Here is a 23,735-nt window from a genome sequence, read left to right on the forward strand (position 1 = left end):
AAAGTGTCACCTACAACGATTACACACCAGCTTTATGGTACTGTCCATTCATTGATTTGGCAGCAACTTCACAGGGCATGTATTTCTCCTATGTCCTGTCACATAGAAACGTTGATACAGTGCATGGAGCTGCTTCAAGCTGTATATGCAACAAACCTTCAACTTCTGTCAGGCAAAGAAATTGCTGTTTCAAGGATCATCTCTGTTCTCTGTACATCCAGCACATACAAACCAACAGAAATGGAAAAGCCAATGCATACATCCATAGTCATGGGCAATAGATAAGACATAAGGGCACAAAATACAGTTTGCTGGATCTTTCATGGAGTTGCCTTGAATATCAATGAAATTATTCACCAAAAAAAAAACAAAAACAAAAACAAAAAAAAAACGGTTAGTCTTGTCAGGTCACCTTAATCTTAGTGCCCCTCAGTGAGTACATCTCATAATCTAGAGGAAATCCACATTTATGTAGCAAAATCACCTGATTAACAGTAAGCCTATTCAGTGTAATTGGCAACTCTGCATTTCAGTATACATACCATGTCCAGGTTAACTGGCTTTCAAGGATCTTTATAATGACTCACGTTCGTACCTGTCAGGGTCGGGTTATGTCAAATGAAATGGACATTTTACACCATCTTATGCTCCTGGCTTGGCCCAGGTGGATAAACCTGTCTTTATCTGGAATTATTGTAATAAAAGGAGGATGGCTCTCTCATACTATTCATGAGGACTCCTTTGTTATGCATGGCAGATGATGGTAGAAATGTGTTAATGCCTTGTGTCTGGCTGATAAGAAATCAGGTCAGGCCACTTTAAACCAGATGAGACTGCATGTTTATTACGTTACAGGATTCCTGTGTACACATTGCACACACATTAAGATATTATGTTTCTTATATGATTTATAAACACCTCAACCACAGCCACTAGTTAGCCAGTATAACAAATGCTCATACACTGGTGCACAGTCACACAGGCAGTTCAACTAAAGGTACAGTCCTCACTGAGTCATATGGTCCAAGTACACATACACATTCTCATACAATGCAAATAGAGGCCATTCAATACATGGTAATCACTGCAGTATCACTAAAATGTTGGAAACAAATACACTCAGGTGTACTTTACATTTGGAGAGATTTTTTTTTTTAAATTTACATAAGCATTTAGAGGGAAGCATATCCCTATATAGCACATTTATAGCTCATTAAACACTGCACGCTCAACGTGACTGCATGGATTTTTTTAAAATTTTGCTGTTTTGTCTCTATTTATTTTACTGAAATACTGTTTGTTTGAAAGGTTTTTTCTTACTTTCTTACACCCACTTACTTCACATGTACAAAACTAAGACTGATTCATAAAATGTCACCTGCTGTCAGTAACAGAGCTTTAAGCTTGTCACTAAAGGACACCTTGTCAGAAAATACACTGAACAGAGGTTGTGTTGCTCAGCTGCTGTGCCATTTTTAATATGCATCTGAGGAATCATAATCTCATTTTATTCAGACTTGGTATGTGCTGACTATAGAGAAGGAGGCTTCTCAAAGGGACAAGCACGGGGACACAGTAAAACATGTCAGGAATTCCAATCAAGACCATTTGACCTTTGGCTCCTCTAGCATTCACGATGCACCGCCTGGCTCTGCAGCCCTACCCCACTCTGCTCATGGTTCCCCCCACCACACCACACCTCCTCATGATCTGTACAGTGAGTTGAAGCAATAATTATAATCAAGCACATGCAGTATAAGACAATCAGGTTTTTGAATGTGGAGAATTTGTATATAACAGATATGATTTATAATTAATTAACTGTTTAGTTGTGCTGTGAAGTTATACTGTATTTATTGTTGAGCACAAATTATAACACTCAACTCTAAGAAATCTAAGATCTAATGCCATAAATTGCAGCAAGAGGCTGACAGAAATGCCTGATAAGGAGAAGAAGGTGTTGGGGAGCATGACCAACCTCACATTTTATATCTCTCTCCACTGCATCATCTCTCACGTCCCAGGACATTGTAGTTGAAGAGGGTGTTACTTGGCTTCAGCAGTTGCTAGGTTTAAATCCTGTTCACGTCCACTTCAGCAGCATTGAAAAATCGTTTTTTTTTTTTAAAAATATATATATATATATATATATATATATATATATATATATATATATATATATATATATATATATATATATATATATATATATATATATATATATATATATATGTCTTACTGAATCATGTAGAGAAACGCAAAAACGCAATAGGTATTCATGATTTATACAACTGTAGTTTTTTTTATTTCCCTTTCAAGGATATGTGTAAAGTGTACTGCAAATCAAAGATTGAATGGAGGACAGCAGAAAAGACTGTGTATGCTGAGTTGGAGCAGAGTTGGACCTATCATTAGGCAAATTGAGGCTCAAGTGCAAGTCAAACATCTCAGTGCAGCAGTGTCACTCAAAAGAAGGTCACCCATGAAGAGGACACATCTAGATACACTCAGTTCACTATAGGGCATAATGGAAAATGGAAGGAAGGGATGGCTTGAACTTCAGGCGCGTGTGTGGGTGTGCGTGACAGTTTGCTCGTGTGTTTGCTGGGCCTAGGGCCAAACTAGCTGGGGACGTTTTTAGTCATTTGACCCACCTGACCTCAAAGTGTCATAAGTGAGCAGAGATAGGGATGAAGCCATGTTAGTTTATAGGCCAATCTTAGCCTGGAACACAATCACAACAGGTCCAGTAACCATGACTCTTTGCTTTCACTCAAGGGGAAGACTGAAGGAGAGAAACAAGGAAAGTGCAAGTGCTACACTATCCAAGGAATATAAAGCCTACATAAGCCGGAGCAAGCTACGAGTGTAGCTATCTATCTCCTGCACTGATTCAGTAAATACAGTTGCTGTTTTAACAGCTGAACTCTGCTGCAACCGTTTGCTATCCTTTTTGCACGTCTTTCTCTTTTAACCTCTTTTTGCCTTTTTTTCCCCGTCTCTCTGATGTCAGCACTGTATTTGATGAACAGACAGAAAACTGAAAGCTAAGACCTCAAAATCTATGGATGAGTGCCCACTAATACTCAGATTTGTATTGTAAACTAAGGGATACTGTTGAGTTGGCAAGATTTTATTACCATTTGTAACCTTGTCATGCTGAGCAGGGAGGTTACAATCTGAAAAAGGACTGTTAGAGTTATTGAAAAACATATTACATGGATTAAAAAAAAGGTTTTTTTTTTTTTGTTTTTTTTTTATTAACCTGAAACATTAACAATATGGAAATACACACATTGCACCCAACATCAGCGAGCAGCATTCTCAGCATCTGCAAACCAGCATTTCTGTGCAAATTTCAAGTGGAAATTGTGTTTCCCCAGATTAGGAAAGCTAACTTGATTACGTCCATATAATGGGAAATAAAGGGAATTTACAGAATTTAACAGTTTTACAATTGAGTTAATCATGTGAGAATTATAATCTAGGTAATGAATGTATTGCAGGGGGTTTAATTAGTGCAGTGATCAGTGGTATAAATCCTACTTTGGCTCAGCTCCAGGTTAGTTTTACCACTCAGGACTGCAGACACAGCTGGCCATACAAGTTCTGAAACGTACAAAATTATATCACTATATTTCAGGTTCTCTGGAAAAATTATAGAGCTTGCCACAGGTTAGATGGGGGGGAAAATGCCACGTTTTGCTGTGCTCTGTACAGATTATTGTTTATAGTGTGCAATGTCAGCAAATAAGAGAAATATATGTACTGAAGATATCCCTTAGGAAGTAAGTTTCTTGGTTTAGTAGTACCATAGTTTTAAGCACAGCACATGAGTGCTCTTGTTATCAGGACACAAACACAATTCAGCTTAAGCATCCTGTCATTTTCCCAGTAACAAGATAAATGCTTGTTACCCTCTTAAAGCGCCAAGATAAAACACCTCAGCTGCTATCCATGTTCGAACACCTCTCGTTTGGGCTTGCTGAGCGTACTGCTGCGAACAGACGCCACAATCACAACCTCTCTGAAAATACACGCAGGTCAGGAGTTCACAAATCTCCAGGGAGTCATGTTTAATTCATGAGAGAACCTAAAATGAGTCACACCTTGCAACCCCTTGAATGTATTCAGAAAGGTTTTCGGAAGCTTTCTGTGTGTGTCCCCTGCTTCTGCTGTCTGTCTGTCTGTCTTCTCCCTGATCAGATGCTTGTCACGTCACTCTGCCCTTTGCTTTGGTCTATCAATGTCAACACTACATTCCTGTGTGGGTCTGATTTGTGACATGGTCCTCTCACTTCTCCATGCTCGCCTTTGCATTCCCTCTCCTCGCTTGTTAGCGATCAAATAGAGAACATCAAAGACAGATGAAAGAGAAATGTCAGATGTTGGTAATGTCAGAAACCAGTGGCAAAAGTAATTTACCCATGTTCTTTTGCTTGCACTGTTTACAGGTATGTGTATCCCAGTTTCAGATAACACCTAAGGGCTCTATATGTTAACCGCTTCTTATGGAGCTTCAAAGGTGTTAGACTGCTGCTAAAATAAGGGCATTAACAGAGGTACCCCTGACACATCCCCACTCCCTTCTATAACTATAGCAGTGGCTGTTATTAAGTCCCACATAATTCAGGAGACATTCAAAGCGTTCCTTTTCAACTGCTGTCACTTCCTGTCACTTTGGCCCTCATATACCAGATGTTTAAAAATACCTGTTTCATCATACAGCAGAGCAGAGCAGAGAAATCCTTAACATCACTTCACACACATTGTATACCGTCAGCACTTCATCAAGTCACTCTAGTGGAGCTAAAAACAAACACAAAGATAATATACACTCATCTTATAATAGATTAAATGTAATAGACATGGGGAAACTGGATTGTCAGTGACAGTGGAGCAATATATTTCTCTATCTCCAGCTGATTAATAAAGAAATCACTGCCTCTGATATGAAAGACGATAAGGCCATGGTGGTGCAGTTTGTGAGCAGCGTGTCTGTGTGCATGTGTTTGCGTGCATGTGGGCGCATGTAGCCAAAGCAACTGGCGATGCTGGCAATGATGAGCTTGCACTTTGGGAAAATAATGCTGCTAAAAACACTCCAGCTGAGCCTGCTTCATTGTACAGGCAAATTAGCCAACAACGGACACTAGGTCATCTCCCATGTGATGTTATCTGTTTAACTTTCAGTTAGGGTTTCAAGTAATGGAAATTCTGCACCTACGCCTTTATCATCCCATTTTAATATATTTATACATACTGTATGCCATACATCACACACAGCAACTATATTTTCTATTGTATGGTTCGTTTTATTTATTTCCTCCATATACAAAATGCTGTGTGCGATACGGTGGACATATTTAATTGTCAGCATATTAAAGTGTTAATAGTATGGGTGTGTTAAACTTGGCAGGCTGCAAATAGTGGTTCAGGGGCTGTGTACATGAATACATTAACAGGTCTGTTTTTGCCAAACACATTTTGAGCAAACCTTATTTCCTGGAAGTGCTTCTTTTTTGTACCACATGCAAGTTGTCACATCCGTTTGTGTAGCTAGGTTTAAGCAACAACACATGCTTTGTTATTGATATTTCAGTGTATAACTGAAAACTATAGACTGCTGATGGTGCTAAAGAAAATGCTAATTCATTAGAATTGTTCTTTAACAGATTGTCATTAGTTGTACAAAAATCTGTGGTAATCCACCCCACAATAACATTGATATTTCACTATGAACTACAAATGTCAAACTAATGATAGAGCTACAAGAAAGGTCAGAGGATCATAAATGTCAACAAGAGGTTGAGGAGGCTCTGAGGTCCAGGAATGGCTATGCAAAATTTCATGGGAATTAATGTGTGTTATGTAATGTGGAGATATTCCAGTCTGGAGCAGGACTGGACTTTCTTTGAGTTCTAATTAATCCTCATTCTGTTGCTGCAAGTGTCAGTGACATTTCTACAACAAATTACAAATACATACTTTGTATGGCTCAGCTTTGTTTGACTAATGTACTTTTTTATGCCCCATAGGCGTTGAGCCTCAGTTGAGGATGGCAGGAGATTCTCGAGTCCTAATGGACCACAACATGGAGATAGGAGTCACATCGGCACAGGTGAATGGCACAGACACTACCAGTCAAACACTTCACTGATCACTACTGAGTTAGGCGTGAGAGAAGATGTCAGAGAAAGGCAGGGGGAGATCTGTGGTGGGGGAGAAAGTCATGGGGTCACTTTAGAAATGGGAATGATTAGAAGAGACGGAGCTAGCTGTGTATAAGGGAGAAAACCAAACAGATGGCCATGGTAGGAATGAGGAGGATAAAAGGACTGTTAGATGTACAGTAGATCTGCTGTGTACACACCATAACTAAGCAGTACAAGGTATAGATTAAAACATAACACAAAGTGTAACCAAACCTGACTCTCTAACCACATAGTTCAGTTTTACTTGGCACTACAAAATAGAAAGACAAGGGCAAAAAAAAAAAAAAAAAAACCCCTGTCGTTCAGTGTCATTCCGGATTCCCTGGCACCACCCCCAAGGACCATATTGACTATAAATGCAAAAGATTGGGAAGTGCTGTTGTAACATCTATCACTTGTTTAGCCCCAGCCCAGGATGTGAAAATTAATGGGCCTATTTTTGCTGTGTTTAGAGTGTAGTAGTGATTAACAACAATTATTAAAAAAAAAAAACCATCTGTGTACATTAACTGATATTGCCAGTGGAACATTTAACTCCAAGAAACAGTGGACTGAATATCCTCTAAATCTGTAATTGAGGTAATTGAGCTAGTATCCCTGAGCACAGCTGGTAATATGGAGCCCTCTAACATTTTGTGAGCATATTGTCAACAAGCCACTAATTGCAATGTGGGTCAATAGGCATCGTCTTTCAAATCTTCTTAGTCAAAGTGTTCCTTAAATGAGCATCACTTCAAATCAATCTATATATTTAATATATGCAAGCCTTAAATGAGAATCTCAACTGAATAAACCTGTCCGACAGATTTTATTATCTGCACTAGAATTAAAGGCACGTCAAGGTTATTGTAGGATATATCCTTCACTGGCTAAACTATGAGAATGACTGAAGCACAGAAGAAGTCAGCGTCAGTAGAATAGGGTGTAACTTTTCTTCGGTGATGTAAGCATGACTCTGGAGAGATGGATCTCAGGTGCATGATTAGCAGTGATAAATTCAGAAGGCGCAGGAGGTATTGCCACCACAAAATGCATTTCAATTATCAGCTCAGATTGTAAAGTGTCATTGTGCTGCCAACGTGTCCTTGGTCTGCTTGAAAGGTACCTTACAATATTGTATGCCTGTGTCTTTCTGTCACGTTACATGTGTATATCCAGGAAAGGGGCCAAGCCAGACTGTGAGGCATTTATTGTTTTTTTTGTAACCCTAAACGTTCTTAGACAAACAATATTAGAACCCTGCATGTACAGTCAATCCCTCATCTCGGGGCATCTAATGCTGATGCTTTGTCGAGTACGTCTGGCATCTCATAAAGGCGGCTATGGCGCCTGTGTGAGATACGCAGGGTTTTCAATTCAGTCAACTGTTAACCTACTCTCTGTATTATTTGATCGCCCAGAGCAACTGCTGATAGTGATATAGTATAGTAAGAGAGAAAGTCTGTAAGGAGGAGGTTGGGGTGGATCATTGAGTCATAAAACACTGGATTTTCCCACAGGAGAGAGGTGATTGATTCTAGTGTCTCTCACACACACACATTATATATATATATATATATATATAGGTTTCGTATCTGTATAAGACACCAAAGGTGGCTGACAAAGTGTCATTATTTGACACCTTGGGGATGACAGCATATTTGCACATATCTGCAGGAAAGCTGCTTTCTAGATAAGTGCATTGGCGTTTACCCAGGCATATGCAGCTCTTTTTAAGGATCTATTGGGGAAAGATGGAAGATCTGTTCCTATCCAGGCTTGCCATTGTCCCATAGGGAGGGAGGCAGAGTACAGCTGCGGAGCCAGATCGACTTGCTGGAGCTGAGCCAACATAGACAAAGACCTGGGTGTCCTTGTGTTCTTGCTGTGGACCAACTCTCCCTCTCCCATACATGGAACATTGATACCTACAATGTCATTTTTAAAGACCATAGAGTGGTGACTTTGTGACTGTGCTCAAATTTACTAGCCTCCCCTTGAGCAGCACAGTGAAAGAAAATCACATAAAAATAAATGTTAATACTGTACCTGTATTCTCTAAAACAGACTGTTTTGTTTTGGGTTTTTTTGGCATTATTCACTTCCTTATTCTTATTATCTCTCCTCTCTTTTTCCTTTTCGATATAGGTGAAGAAGCTTCCCAAACACTTACGGGAGGCTCAAATCTCTACAGAACGAACCCATTTGATTTCTGACCCAGCAAAGAAGCCACGTCAACGATATGTGCAGAAGGACGGCAAATGCAATGTTCACCACGGAAACGTGCAAGAGACCTATCGTTACCTCAGTGACTTGTTCACTACACTGGTGGACCTACGCTGGAGTCTTAGTCTCTTCATTTTCACATTGGTCTATGTTGTCAACTGGCTTTTCTTTGGCTTTCTGTGGTGGCTGATAGCTCTCATTCGTGGGGATCTGGTGCATGCTGATGAGGACGGCTGGACCCCCTGTGTGGAGAACCTCAACAGTTTTGTCTCAGCCTTTCTTTTTTCCATTGAAACAGAGACCACAATTGGGTATGGTTATCGTGTAATCACAGAAAAATGCCCTGAAGGTATCATACTGCTTTTGGTGCAAGCCATCTTGGGGTCCATAGTTAATGCTATGATGGTAGGCTGCATGTTTGTCAAGATCTCACAGCCAAAGAACCGTGCCGAGACCCTTATGTTTTCACACAATGCTGTCATATCAGTGCGAGACAACAAGATGTGCCTGATGTTTCGGGTTGGGGACCTGAGGAACTCTCACATCGTGGAGGCATCGATCAGAGCGAAGCTGATCCGTTCACAGCAGACCAAGGAAGGGGAATTCATCCCACTTAACCAGACTGACATCAACATTGGTTTCGACACAGGAGATGACCGGCTGTTTCTGGTGTCACCTCTCATCATCTCCCACGAGATCAATGAGAAGAGCCCCTTCTGGGAGATGTCACTGGCGCAAATGGAGAAGGAGGAGTTCGAGATTGTTGTTATCCTTGAAGGCATGGTGGAGGCTACAGGTATGAAGCAAGGGGAAGATGACCAAGAGAATGGGTGGATAGAGGGAGATGGGATTAATGAATTGTTGGCTGCTGAGAAAATGACCTGAATGAGAGAGATGCGAGGGTGGATACATAAATGGATGGAGAGGCAGGAGAGGCTGATGGAAAGTTGCAATGCTTAAAAGAGTAGGGGAAAGATAAGTACCTTAAAGTGCTGCAGATTGCAAAAGTTAAGACTAATGAATGGAAAGAGAGAGATAAACAAAAGATAATTAACTCTCTAAAAACTCAATCTGAATTTTTGTATTTTAATGATTTCATAGCAGATGGCATTTTTTCTGTTAGAGCAATACGTCATGTTTATATCGTTAATCCCATTAAATGCAGTTCTGTCTTTATCACCAAATTATTTACACATATTTATTACTGCAGCTGAGGCGGAAAGTTGAAAGGTAATAATGCTACAACCACCTCAAAAAAATGTAACCTATATTCCTTACAGCCCTAATAATTATAACGAAGTCCAAGTAACTTCTGGGTAATGTATTTTAAAATACAGACTGCATGTGAAACTGAATTGCATAAAATCATGTTTTACTTTGAGATGCCAAAGTTGTCATTTTCAGTCAGTACCATCAACTGAAAATCCCGTCTATGAGCAATTTTTATAAAACTATGGTCAAACCATGAAGTATCAAGGATATTAAAAATGAAGTTTTAAAAATGTATGCATATTTTTGAGCCAAAGGACCCCAAACAGTATATTAGGATTAAAAAATTATTTATTTGACAATAATCAAGTCATGTCATGCAGTTCACATTTCCACTGTCATGTCTTTGTCTTTAATTTAAAATGAAAGAAGTGTAACTACCCACATTGCTGGTCTGTGAATAAATGAGACTGGATTTAACATTGCAAGAGGAAAAAGTAAGCATAAAAGAATAAGTTCTAAGCGCTCTATTATTTTTGAAATACCTTGTATTAAGTGTCGGTACCTTTTATTATTCATAATTTTAATGTGCTGAACACAAAAGCCTTTACAGATGGGCAACAGCAATGCGTTAATTTGCTGTTCTAACCTGTTTTCTCTAGGATATTGGCCAAATCAGGTATTTTTATATTCCTAACCTGCATTTTTTTTTTTTTTTTTTTTTAAATGGCCTAGGACTATTCATAATCCACTCAGTTGAAATACAACGCATTGTACATGTTACTAATTTACTTCACACTTTTTCACTGATAATAAGACACACAGATTCATTGGACTCACTGGTTCACATAAACACATTATGCTCCAAAAGGCAACCAGGCGTGGCTTTGCATACATCTGAACCTTTCTGCTCCATTTAATTTTTGATATTTTTATTTATACTTTTCCTTTTTTTTTTTTTCTCCCTCTAATGCACCAGTAGTCATCATGCTTCCGGCTCACTCTGCTGGAAACCTGACTCAGACATTATATTACCTTTCGCTTCACTGGCAGTGACCATGGCATCATCCTTGATGCCATCAACATCCTTGACCACTATGCATCATTGTTGACAACTAAGCAATGGACTAATCCGCCTTACTTCCTTCCTCTGTTAACCTTAATGACTAAACAGGTCAAATGTTGTAAATCTGTATATGTAAAAATACAATTGCAAAATCAACCTTGACCTGACCTTAGTAAAATGCAAAATTTTACAAAAGTATTAAAACAGTAATAATTCTTTATATAGAAATTCAGAACATTTTGTCAGTGGGTATGTAATAAGCAACCAAAATGAATTCTCTGTTATCTACAAATAGCTGAGGGATCAACAGCTTCAAGATGTTCAAACAAAAAAAAAAAAATGATTATGCTGCGATTTATTGTAACGTTTCTGGTACAGAAGGCGTTTTGCTGTACTGGAGTTTCAATCGTATGTCAGTGTTGCCGACAACAAACCGTGTTTTAACTATCAATGAAGATAGCATGTTTAATACTGCTTTGTCACTTATTTCCTTGATAGTAAATTATTTATATATAAAATAAGAACTTCTTTAAGCCACTTCCCAGAATTTAAAAACATGCTGAATGAATATTGTTGCTGTGTAAATAAGAGTGTTTGAAGTGGTGTTTTTTGATATCTTTGAGGAAATTCCAAGAAAAGTATCTTTATCAGGGTCCAAAAGTAGGTTTCAGAAATAGTTAATACTTGTGGTTTGTCCAAAACGAAAAGTTTACATCGCTATACTGTATAGCTCAGAAGGCATAAATAAACAGTCCTTAAAACAGGAATATTATGGTTCAACACCAGCAACACTGGAAATATAGTTTCAGACGACAATATTACATCTGGTGCTGTCTTCTAAAATGTTTGATTTTATCATCATTTAAGAAATCACCAGTCAATCTTTCCTTCAGTCTATGACAGGGATACCACAGTTGATCAAAGATTTTCTCCTCCATTTTTTTAACTCGTAAACCTATAGCCAGTTATATTATTATTGAGCTGTTATAGCAGCAATTATTCTCACAACGAACAAGCAACTTTTTACCGCAGTGTTTTTTAATTTCTAAAATTACATCACATAGTCAACATCACTGTCTAGCCAAACTCCAACATGGTGGTATTTGCATAATTCACTATTGCTAAATCCCAGATGCAACTAATGTAACTAACATGAATGAAAACCAGTGTCCATCATCACCCTGAAACTAACAAGCCTAAATGGATTACCCATTATTAAATTTAGTGTTGGTTACGAAGTAAATTCAGTTTTTCCCATTGTTTACTCTGGCATCATTTAAACTTAATGGGTATACTGTTGTATTTGTGTGTTCCAGTTTGACCTTGACTGAAAAATGTTCTAGCTGCTGCAATTGTTTAGATGATGCTAAGCTGTGTTTGTGTTTATATGCTTGTGTTGACATGCTGTGGAAATACTGTCATCTGAGTTATAGAAAACTTTTATAAGTATGTATAAATCTCAAAAATCTCAACTAGAAAACGTCAATACATTCACAAACTAGGTTGCCAGAAAATGAAAACCAGAAAAGTGTACACATAAGCACACACGGTTGCCGTGAAAAGAAAAACGTGACTTGTCTAGTATAATTTCACATCAATGGCTTCTGCTCATCTGCCAGATGTCAAACACAAAGAGAAGCATGTGAACATACCACAGTATACACGGGTGCAAGTGTATCCAGCAGGATTGTCCAACTAAATGCATTAAAAATATATATTTTTTAAAATTATGTTTCTGTTTCCAGGAACAGGAACAGCAACATGAAAAAATAAATTACCATTGCATATAATACAACTGAAAGCAGAAAGTGTGGAAATGTTTGCCTGGTATTATTCACATTATGAGGACTCGACCTCTTCATGGGGACCAAATGTTTGTCCCCAGTCCTCACCATGATCATGATACATCACTGAATTTTAGTGTCAGAACTTGGTTTGAGGTTAGGGTTCACTAATGGTTATGGTTAGTGATATGAGTCAACCTAAACTCATCATGAGGATTGAAAACAAATGTGTAGCAGATAGTGGGTGGGTCATATTTGTGAATTGATTCACTTCAGTTGAACTGCAGAAAAATGTAATAGCCACAATCAAAACTATACTGACGCATCAGTTAAATACTGTTGTAGTGCCTGTGAATCATCTCTACTGGACACCCAGGCACATTAAATAAATGACAGCTGGACCCTTGAATTGTGATAAACTGTTAAGATTAGTGATAAAACTAGTTGATGCATTTTGAAATTGTAATAGAAATAGATACTAAAGAAGTGCAACCTAAAGTGCAAAGCATTAGATAAATGAAAAAAATTAAATTAAAATTAACACCTCAAACCATATGCCAACAGCCTTGACATACACTCTAGTAACCTTACTCATTAGGAACTGAAAAATGCTAAATTGCCTTTGCCAATCTAGTCACAGAACATTTCTTAAGTTAAATGTTGAAAGTAGGCCACTCATATCCAGAGGGAAAGCTGAACAAAAGTTGCAAAAAAGCCCCCCCCCTCACCGTGATATTAAACACCATATCAGTTTGGTATCTACATGTATTTTAGTGCTTATCTGTTTGATATTATGGGAGCTATAATGCATAAGTGAAACAGCACATTATGTAACTCAGCAGCTGGGTCAGAGTGTTACATCAGTGTCAAAACTGGAGGGTGCAAAACCACAGTGTGAAAAATATAGACCTGCACCTTTACTAATTTAATTTTCAGTGTCTTGAAATTAATGACTATTGTTACATTTTCAGCTTATGTACATATTATAATTTGTCAGATACAGACATGTCAACAACTGCTTATCCAGTTTAACTAATCAAATGCCACATCATTAGCTGATGTCTACATCTGAAGTAGTGATACCATTATTGTTAGCTTATATAATTGCCATATCATACACATTTTTAGAAGAAATTGTTTGATTAATAAATAATTAACATTACCATAATATAGATAAAGGGCATCATGCAAAGAAAAAAAATTATAATAATTAAAAAAAAAAAAAAAAAAGTGAGCTTGATATGATGATAAACATAAATGCAGCTCTTCTTTCTGTGCATATGAATTTCACATCTGTGCTCGCAAGTGGGATAATTATGCTCACGAATGGTAAAATCTAGATTTTTCACCATGTTTTTGCAAACTGTAGTCTTGACATTGATGTAACTCCACACTGGGTGAATAAGACATCCTTGGCCAGTCAGATGTTTTAAAGAGATCCTCCACCTAAAATTTGCCTGGGTATCAAACACACACCCCTGTGGGCAAATGACTGTAAGATGGCCTTGGTCAGCTTGTAAACACTCTCCTGTGGAAAACTAATTAGCCAAAAGCTAGATTATATAACCACTAACAAGCCCACTATTTTCATCTAAATTTTACAATAATAATGGCTCGATCTGTGAGTAATTGTTTTTTTCCCCCAACTGTAGCTCTTATTTGTATTTGCTTCACAGGAAGCCATCAGCTGCATCACTAACTATCTCCAGCTCTGTTTCTATGCAGAGCTGTCACAGCAGATACTTTGTCACTGCAGGAAATAACACTAGTGTGATTAATAACAGTAATAACAGCAATATTCTATTTAGGTGAGCCTAGTTTCATGGATCTGGTATTGTGCATGCTCATTCACTGAAGCTTCTGAGACAATCAAACAGCACCACTATAATGTTATTAACATTTTACTGATATAATTCAACATGTCACAGGTACAAACCAACCCAACTTTTAACACAGACCTGTGGATTTGATCAAAATTCATATCTGACACTAATACTGGTAATGGGTCTTGTTAGAGACCAGGTTTTTCTTCCTTTCCATTTCCAAAGCAACTTCAGGTGCAGGACTGGGCTGACAAATGTGTTTTTGTTTTTTTTTTTCTTCGTGATTTATTGGCAGCTACTTATCTCAGAAAAATATATAGATTTTTCTTTACTAATCAGCTGTGTGTAAAGTCACTGTGGATTTTATCAGAGAACCAACTCATACTTCCTAAAAGGAAAAAAAAACAAAACCTTTGGATCAGGGGCTATCTCTGTGTGTATTCCTTTATTACCGTTGATAACCTAATGATGCTGTCTCTTTTTGTCCCTTTGTCCCTTTACCTCTTTCCACCACTGTGTATGTCATTTACCTGCTCACTCTGTATGTGCTTGTCAATACTCATCCCTTGTTTATGTGTGCTATTTATTACATATACTGCTGGTGTTTGTGTGCATATGGACATACAACTATTCATACCTGTTACAGGGATGACATGTCAAGCACGGAGTTCCTACCTAGACACGGAGGTACTTTGGGGATACCGTTTCACACCGGTTCTCTCCTTGGAGAAGGGCTTCTATGAAGTAGACTACAATAACTTCCACGATGTCTATGAGACCAACACACCCACCTGCAGCGCCAAGGAGCTAAGTGCAAAGCTTCGAGAGGGGCCACTATTGCCTCAGCTTTCGCTCTTGAGCCCTGAGCCTAAAATGCACAATTTTGACCCCTTAAACCGCCTGTCCAAACAGGACCCACTAAGCCAGGGTGAGGACCAGGAAGAGAGAGATTCAGGGGGTGACAGAGGGGAAACCAATGGCTCAGCTGGTGCTTTGGAAGAGCCATCCCTTGCCGATGGACTGCCTGATTAATTGGCCATATCACTTAAAAACCCAGAAAGGTCTGGACAAAAGGACAGGACAATATAATGCTTCATTTAGTCAACGGCCAGCTTTTTCCATTGTAATTCTTGGAGATACAAGAAATTCATCTCCAGCCTTCAACTCATGCAATATTCCTCTACTAGAGCATCAATCTATAGTATAGATTGGTTTTGTAGACACCAAGTACATACGCACAGACACACACATACAGTATCTATATCTACACAAAGACTGGTGGTTCAGATTGTCTTTTTATAATTGTAATGACCACCTACTGCTATAACAGCTCAAGTGGTATAATGTTCTTGAGCAACAACTGGTAGCCATGAGTACTGTGGGCTTAATATGGATACTCCATAGATTTTATATAAAAATGGACAACATAACAGCTGGATGGGTGTATTTCAGACCTAATACTGCAGGTCCACTTCTGGTCACTACTCTACAGAACTGGGATACAAAATGAGTCACAGAAGCGAGCTGGCAGCCCACGTATTTGTGATATTTTGGCTTCACTTTTGCACAGCGGCACAAAGTGGTGAAGTGTCGTCCATCTTTACATACAGTCTATGAGATATCTCAATAGTCTCATTTTAGAGTGTGTTGATTCAACTTCATTTAAGCAGAGTATCAGTCTCATAACTCAGCTAATGTATCTGACAGCGGCGTCTCTGTGGTAATAGAAACTTGTTATTGATCATTTTTAAAAACGTGGGAAATTATTTCCTTTTACCGTCAAATGTTATTATTGTCAGAAAACTCATTCGCCTAGGAGGAAATATACAGTATAAGGCTTCTACTATACATAGTGAAGACGTAGGAAACTATTCTACAGCAACCTGCACTGGCGATCACAATCCAGTTTATTCTTTGTTCACGCCTTGCTCACAGTTCCACTGTCAAAAACACTGTTTGCATATGACTGTCTTGTTGAAAACATTGGGAGCCTTGACTCAAAAGAAACCAGCTAGTACCTCATTTTATACTCATTTTCAGGGTTTTAAATGAACAATAAAAACTGAGCAAACGCTGGTAAAAGCTGTATATGCTGCTGACCGACTAATGTCATGGCTGATTAACCATTACCAGACACCACCCATTACCCATTTTTGTGTACAAGCTCAAAAATAATGTCCAAACCCCCAACCCTTTTAATTACACTCGTACCCCATACATTCTTTTTAGAGGTCGCTCTAAATTTTACAAAAGCACAAACATGGAACAAATGTAAAATTTGTTCTGTCACCTATTTTATTTTCATAAGAGCCTTTTGTTTGGAAGCACAGGTCTGACCCAATTTGTGTCAAAGCTGTTCACAATTTTCTGCAATATATTAAAGCATAAACAGAATCAAGAGACTTACTGTTGAGAACAAACTAAAAATGCACCTAAAATAACACTATCAAGGACAAAGTGTCCAACAGGTGTGATGGTGTCTTTTAAAGGGTTAAAGATTTATTTCCCTTCTTGCTCAGAGCTGTTTTCTTGATACACAAAGCACAATTTCACATGAGGTGACACCACACTGACCTAACCACCCACCTAACGAACGCTAGAGGCTGCTGCATGTCAATCCTAGTTAAAAGTGACATTTAAATATGGGCCGAAATATTTATTCTCAACTTTTGTTTAAAATGTTCTTGCTTCTTAAACACCATACAGTTTATTTGGATATTTAAAATCCTCCACAGACAAAAATCAAATGCCCCATGTTTCCTTTCATGTTTGCTTTAGATATTTAAAAGATATTCAACCTCGATATTTGGCAGTTACTTAAAACTTATTGCACACTGATGATGGGAGTAGTTTTTCTGTCATGTCAATGTCAATGTTAATATCTGACTAACCTGACAATATTCCCCTTCTTTGTAACTTTATTTTCCTCCAGACTTCCTCTGAACTTTAGCATTCACGTTATGATTTCAAGTCTTGTTTGTACACACACATTTGGTTCCATCTTGGCTGTTTTCCATAAACCACCCCTGGGTTGACTTTTTTCCTTATTATAGTATGTGGCCCTTGTAGCTACTGTTTTGGAAGCTGTCACTTGGCCCATGAAGGCCGGAGCAAACAGTATTTTTTCACTTGTCTTTGAAAGGACACATTTCAGAGCTTGCATGCAAGAATCAATCCATACGCCCTACATTGCTGAGTAAGTTTATTACAATAAGAAATACAGGGTATTTTCTAGGCATGCAAATTATGATATTTCTACAAAATATTATCAAATAATGTATTACTATCCAAAAATCCTTTATTTCCTAAAATTTAAAAATCTCCCACACTCCAATTTAATGTTTTTTTTTTTATAGATTGTCCAATCAATGCATTTAGTTTCACTGAGGGTTTATATCATCTTATGTATTCCATTTGCTAAATGATACATTTGTCCTTACAGACACATCATCTTTCATTGCTGCAATGTCATCTGTTGTATGTGTGATCTAATGGGAATAAACATAATATGGCCAAAAGACCAACATGCGCCTGTTAGATAATGTGTTACGGCATGAGCGAGTGTGTGTGTGCACCAGAGAACTAAAGACTGGAATGTAATTTAATTCAACTCAAACTTTCAGCTGTGGTGTGATGAAATGACCTATAGCTCAGAGTAACATAACTGTCTTACATGAAAACTGGATTAGTTGTGCATGAAATCATAAAAGGAAGACCCATGCAACCTAAGCGGGGCAAAACAGTCCTGCCTTGAACTGTAGCACGAGGCAAAAACTGCTTAAGACATGGCAAGAAAACAAATATCAAGGACAACTTCAAGAACTTCGTCATCCAATGCCCTAGTGAAAATTTGAATAAATTCCTAATTAATCAAATCAATTACTAATAAAATGTGTAAAATTGTACAGCAGCAAAGTTTGGATACATGACAGCAATAACCTAAATCCTCCTTGTGCCAAAAACTGAAATTTGACAGTAGTTTTCCAAGCATATAAGGACCAATGATTTCTAATGAATTAACAATCATGACTGCTGGGTCCTTAGGACAGTGTCCCTGAGTCAGCTTTGTGTGTTCACACAGACACATGGATACACAAGGAAAGACACAATTACACCGATTAAAGAGGTCACCACAGCTATTAACTAGCGGCAGAGAAAAATGCAGTGGTAATCACATTTACTGTATCCAGCATCTGACAGTACAACGAATCACAAAATGAACCATGATGTTATATTAGGTGACCAATGTGTCATAGAAATTCACTGAATCACAGCAATGTGCTGTCACAGCTATTCTTATCCAAGCTATTAAATTTGGAAGCTGGATCGTCAGCAAGCTGACAGTCCCTGATTCAAATCTGAATAATGTACGATGATGAATATCATGCATCTATTGAATGGTACATTGAAATAGGTACCCAAGGCAAGTGCACGTGGGTGAGCACAGGCTTGTGTGTGTGAGAGAGAGATGGAGAAAAAAAAAAAGAGTGACATCAGTCATCACAACCTTAAGCCTAAAGCATGCATGTACACACAATGACACTAACAAACACACATTGGGAAAATTACATACAGATCAGAACAAATAAAAGTAAAATTGCCAAAACTGATGAATGCCACCATGCCAACTGAGTAACTAGCTATTGTTCTTTCTATTCCAATGGCTAGTTAATACTTTTCCCTTCTCCTTTAAATAATGCACACTTGTGACAAAGTAGGAAGTGCAAAGGCCATTAACAACTGCACAGTCAGAATAAAACATCCTGCATAAGAAAGAGAATTACAGCCACAGAAAAAAGCAAGTAGGAGGAATTCTTCTCTAGTATGACACACTAGAGATCATTCTCCATATTCTTCAATCTGACCATGTCAACCAACTCCCACACAGAAGGAACACACTTGCACTGACACACGCAATTAAGGAGGACGTGGGTTATTATGCAGTGAGCAAGTATTTTTCAAGTTTTTCATGGATTGGCTGGTGATGTTTTTCATCCACCATCCAGAGAAACAACCAAAAATGAAAAAGAAAGCTCCTAAATCCTATTGTCCCCTCTTTAGCAGCGATTCCCTGCTGCAATTATATCTTATTAAGCACTTAAATCTCTTCTTACATGGTATTGTAATGGTTCCCCTGTCTTCATTCCCTACAGCTCCCACTGGTGAAAGGCTTTATGTACTGTATGTCATGCCTTTCTTTTCCCGTTTTGAAGCTTGTAATTTCCCCACCACTTGTAAGGTACGTGTGAACGGTATGCAATGTAGACTGTAGCCCACTTTTCACATGTGTCTTCATGTGCAGCTCTTTGTTAAACCCACAAGGCCTGATGGGTTTCCTGGGAATCTTCTATTGCACTGTTAGGATGAACAAAAGCTGTAAGCCTCTAGAATCCAGCGTCAAGTCCTTATGTAATACAGCTTCACACAGAACAAGTCAACCAATCACACAACGCTAAGAGGTGACGTATTTCATCCTGCTGTCTGCGCTTTTTTCAACTGCTGATACAGCTGAAAATTCTGAACTGTGAAATACAGATGAAACAAAATTCATCCTGGAATCAAAGCTCTTTTACAAAATGCTATGAAGGAAGCAGCTGGAATGACGTTCTTGTAAATACATGTTCTTAGCAGAGACAACTAATATTATTATATTTATACTGTTGATAAATGAAGCTTGGCATCATTTCAAGAAACATATTGCTAACAGGTTTTACTGTATGTATTATCTAATCAAATTGATCAGTTTTACTGATGGAAAAAGCCTTTAGCAACACCATTAAAGGTAAATAATCTGACTAAGTATTAACTTCTGTATTAAAGTCAGGCAGTTTGCAAGCCATAGTAATCCCTGTTTTTCTATTTTATTACTGCCAATACCCCTTTTATAAAACAATGGATCATGCCTAAATGTTATTATGATCATTTAATGTCTAAACTAATTAACTTTAATTCTACAAGTAAAACATGAGAAAGGTCTTAACTGTCTCATTATGAAACACACAGTTTGAGGAATAATTTCTGTTTTAACCTATTAGAAAAACTGTGCTGAAAACAATGTTGAAAAACATCAATGTGCAAGCTGGACAGAGTAACTAAGCTGGGAAAAAAGGCTGACCTACACAGTGCAGACTCTTCTATAAGTTTAATATTGTCAAGAAATCCAATGAAGAGACCAAAACAATAAAAGCATATTACTACACATATATATTGCATCTTTCCAAAACCTGATTCAGCTTATTCATTTTTGCCATTGAGCTCCATTGTTGTGCAAAAGTAGAAAAGCACATCAGTGAGTCACATCGTTTTGACATGTTTCTTTATTACGGAAATATTACAGAGTATTTTGTCTGTAAACAGTTCCAGACACTAATAATGGAAATCACTTTCACAGTCTCTGGAGGGCAGCTCCTATGAGGCAAAGGTCATTGTGCATGTTTCACACATTGCTTTACTAAATACAGTATCACAATTTCTTGACTTGACATACAATGTAAGCAATATAAAGAGTATATGTCTTACACAAGAAGATACTGTAGAGTATGATGGACTCGGAGACTTTTACTTGTACGAGTCAGGATGTTAAATACAACAAAGAGAGGGAGAAACTGGGGACAACAGCCACCACTATCATTGCCTCATCGATGGATATCGAGGCACTGAACCTCCAAAAAGAGCAAGGAGAAACTGCTGGTGCAGCTGTGATCAGTTCTCAGAAATGCCAAACTGAGGTAAAATATAGATGTTCCAATGAATGGGACAAATTTGGAGCCAATATTGCAGCAGCTGCAATATAGGACAGGCCAAGCTGAACTCTCATTGTTTCACAAACCATCCTGACTTCAAAGCACATCTGGAGCCCAGAAAATTTCTACACGGTGAGCAATGCTAATGGTGAGTCCAGACCAGTTGAAAATGCAAAGAAAAAAATAGTGATTAGTTTAATCACAAACAACCGTTCCAGAACATGTGCAGTGGCTTAATAGGAACCACTCTCCACAGACTCTAAAAGGCATTGCGATTATTAGACCATGAAAATGTTTCTAAATAAACACAGTGCCCATATTGCCATATGTCATACTGACGAAACATACCACGTCACACTGGACATGTTCCATGCAGTGATGTGGCTCACTGATTTGTTTGTAATAGTTTTGGGACATACATCATCAACATAATATGCAGCCTTTCCCCAATTGCACATTTCCCAGTCTGGCTTGTCATGGCTAAACTTTATAGGTAATGCCTGAAAGTATAAAGAGAAAAGCACTAGCACTGCCAGGCAAGACTATTGCTTTGTGTGTAATAGAAGTTGAATAAAGGATCTCCTTCTGAGTTTGAATATAACAGGAGGACAGATGCACAGAGAGAAACCTATGCCTTTTCCAAGCCAGGAGACAGAGGTCTGCCTTTTGATGTCTTCAGATGATGGCAGCCTTTGATGAGGATTTCTATGGCTGCACAGTATCTGTGGTTTCAAATTGAGCTGGCTGAGCTTTAGCTGCTGAGAAACACAGGGAAGGTAACGGTGAAAGCACAAGAATATTCTATCCCCTTTGCAGAGTCAGTGCTAAAGTTAGCTGTACAATTTGGAGTATATGTTTATTAGTTTATTTTCAGAATCAGTGGTGAAGACAGATATCTGTCCAAAGGTAAGAAAATCCATCCACTAGCATCTGTAAATCTCACCAATGATCTGCTACTCAGTTGTGTGTCACACTCAGCTAGAAAAGTGAATTACCCAAAATGTACATAAAACTGCTGCTACAGTCTCGCAGGTAAAGATTTCACCCAAGAACAAATTATAAGGGAAATTAATTATTTTGCTTCACTTCATGTCAGAAACGTCTGGAGCTATGTTTTTTTTTTTTTTTTTTAATTCTGTCACCCAGGCCTAATTTAATACTGTACAAGCCAACAGAGCATACTGGGTTGGATTAATTAACAATGACCTTTTGGCACCACAGTCAGCCAGTACTTCTAGTTTAATACTGCAGTGAAAGATGAACTGAATTTAAAGCTTCTGCATGGAGGAGAGGATGGGAGAGGAGTTTGTAATCCACAACCAACTTTAGAAATTTACTGACTCATCGGGGCACACCACAAGAGCAGTGCAGTAACCACAGGATGCTGGGATTTGTGAAAAGATGAGCGGTTAAGTATATGGTGGGGGTGTGTTTACTTTGTATTTTCTTAGTAAATCCTATGGTTTATTAAACTGGAGTTTGTACATTCCCAAAAACTTTTTTTTTTTATTTTTATTTTTTAAGTTTACTGTGTCAAATCCTCCGGTAAAGATTTAGATTCAGGTAAAGAATTTTCCTAAGGCCTACTCAGATTGTATAGTGTATAGACTTTGTTTTGTTTTTTTTCTTTGTTTATAAAAGAGCTGCACCATCATGACACAATGGCTTTGCACGAAACATTTTCTCTTTCTCTTATCTAAATATTGCTGTGGTGAGTGTGGGGGGGAAAAAATAGACTGGAACTGATGCATGCTTTCGAACTACTCATGGTAGATTTAAGCCCACTTGAGAACCTTTGAATGTGTAGGAGAAAGTGAGAAGACTGTGAGATGTGAGAGATCCCACATCAATGATAGCGATAAATCAATAGTTCTACACAGTGGCTCCAAATGAAGGCATCAGTTAGCTTTGTCTGGGACCTCTATTACCAAAAAGTTCAACCAGGATTTTAAGCCTCTCCTTTTCATGCCTGCAGTAAAGGTTATAGGAAAATTTAAACTGTCTGCCATTCAGGAAAGAGGCTGTATGTTAAAATGCAAAAAAAAAAAAAAGCTGATGAGTATTTGCTTTTAGACCCTTCAATGGTTTATTGATATAGTAACAGACACCAAAAAGTATCTGAATCGATACCCAAGTCAACGAGGCACTCTTTTTATGTGAAAATCATTCAAATTAAATTATGTTTGAGTTATTCATGTTTTCATTACTCACTGCACCAAGGGTAGTGTATAATGCAGTTGCAGAAAAACAACTCTTGGTTTATTTGTACAAATCATCAAATCACAAGTTGACATGGTGTATAAAGTAAACTAGCACTGTAAATCAAATGCACACTGTGCAGCTGAACAGGTTTGCCTGTGTGTGGCAATGGTGGGAAACCAAATAACACCAATGCAGACGTACATTTGCACACTACACTTTTTCATTTCTCCACCCTGCTCTTCCTCCCTTTCTATCTTGCTCATTGAGTAAGTAACCCTCATGACTCCTCTCCCTCCTACGCACCAAAACAACGCTAGAACAGGAAAGAGCACCGTCCAGTTCTCACCTACCTGTGGATGACTAACCTGTTTCAGGGCAAATAAATCACCACAGTACACACACACACAGAAACACAGACGCAGCTGAAAAACATCATTATGAATAAATAGGTCATTTAACATGTATCATGACACCTATTTGAGAATGTA

General features: G+C 38.1%; 1 protein-coding gene across 1 annotated transcript; it reads left to right on the top strand.

The window, feature by feature from the left end:
• Window positions 1-6,058: 6,058 nt before the first annotated feature.
• On the top strand, window positions 6,059-15,334 carry kcnj5 (potassium inwardly rectifying channel subfamily J member 5). The gene is made up of 3 exons (XM_026331468.1): window positions 6,059-6,121; window positions 8,343-9,216; window positions 14,949-15,334. The coding sequence occupies exons 1-3, from the start codon at window positions 6,059-6,061 to the stop codon at window positions 15,332-15,334; spliced, it is 1,323 nt and encodes a 440-aa protein (XP_026187253.1).
• Window positions 15,335-23,735: the final 8,401 nt, after the last annotated feature.

This window comes from Mastacembelus armatus, chromosome 13, assembly GCF_900324485.2.
Source record: "Mastacembelus armatus chromosome 13, fMasArm1.2, whole genome shotgun sequence".
In the NCBI taxonomy this organism is placed as follows: Eukaryota; Metazoa; Chordata; class Actinopteri; order Synbranchiformes; family Mastacembelidae; genus Mastacembelus; species Mastacembelus armatus.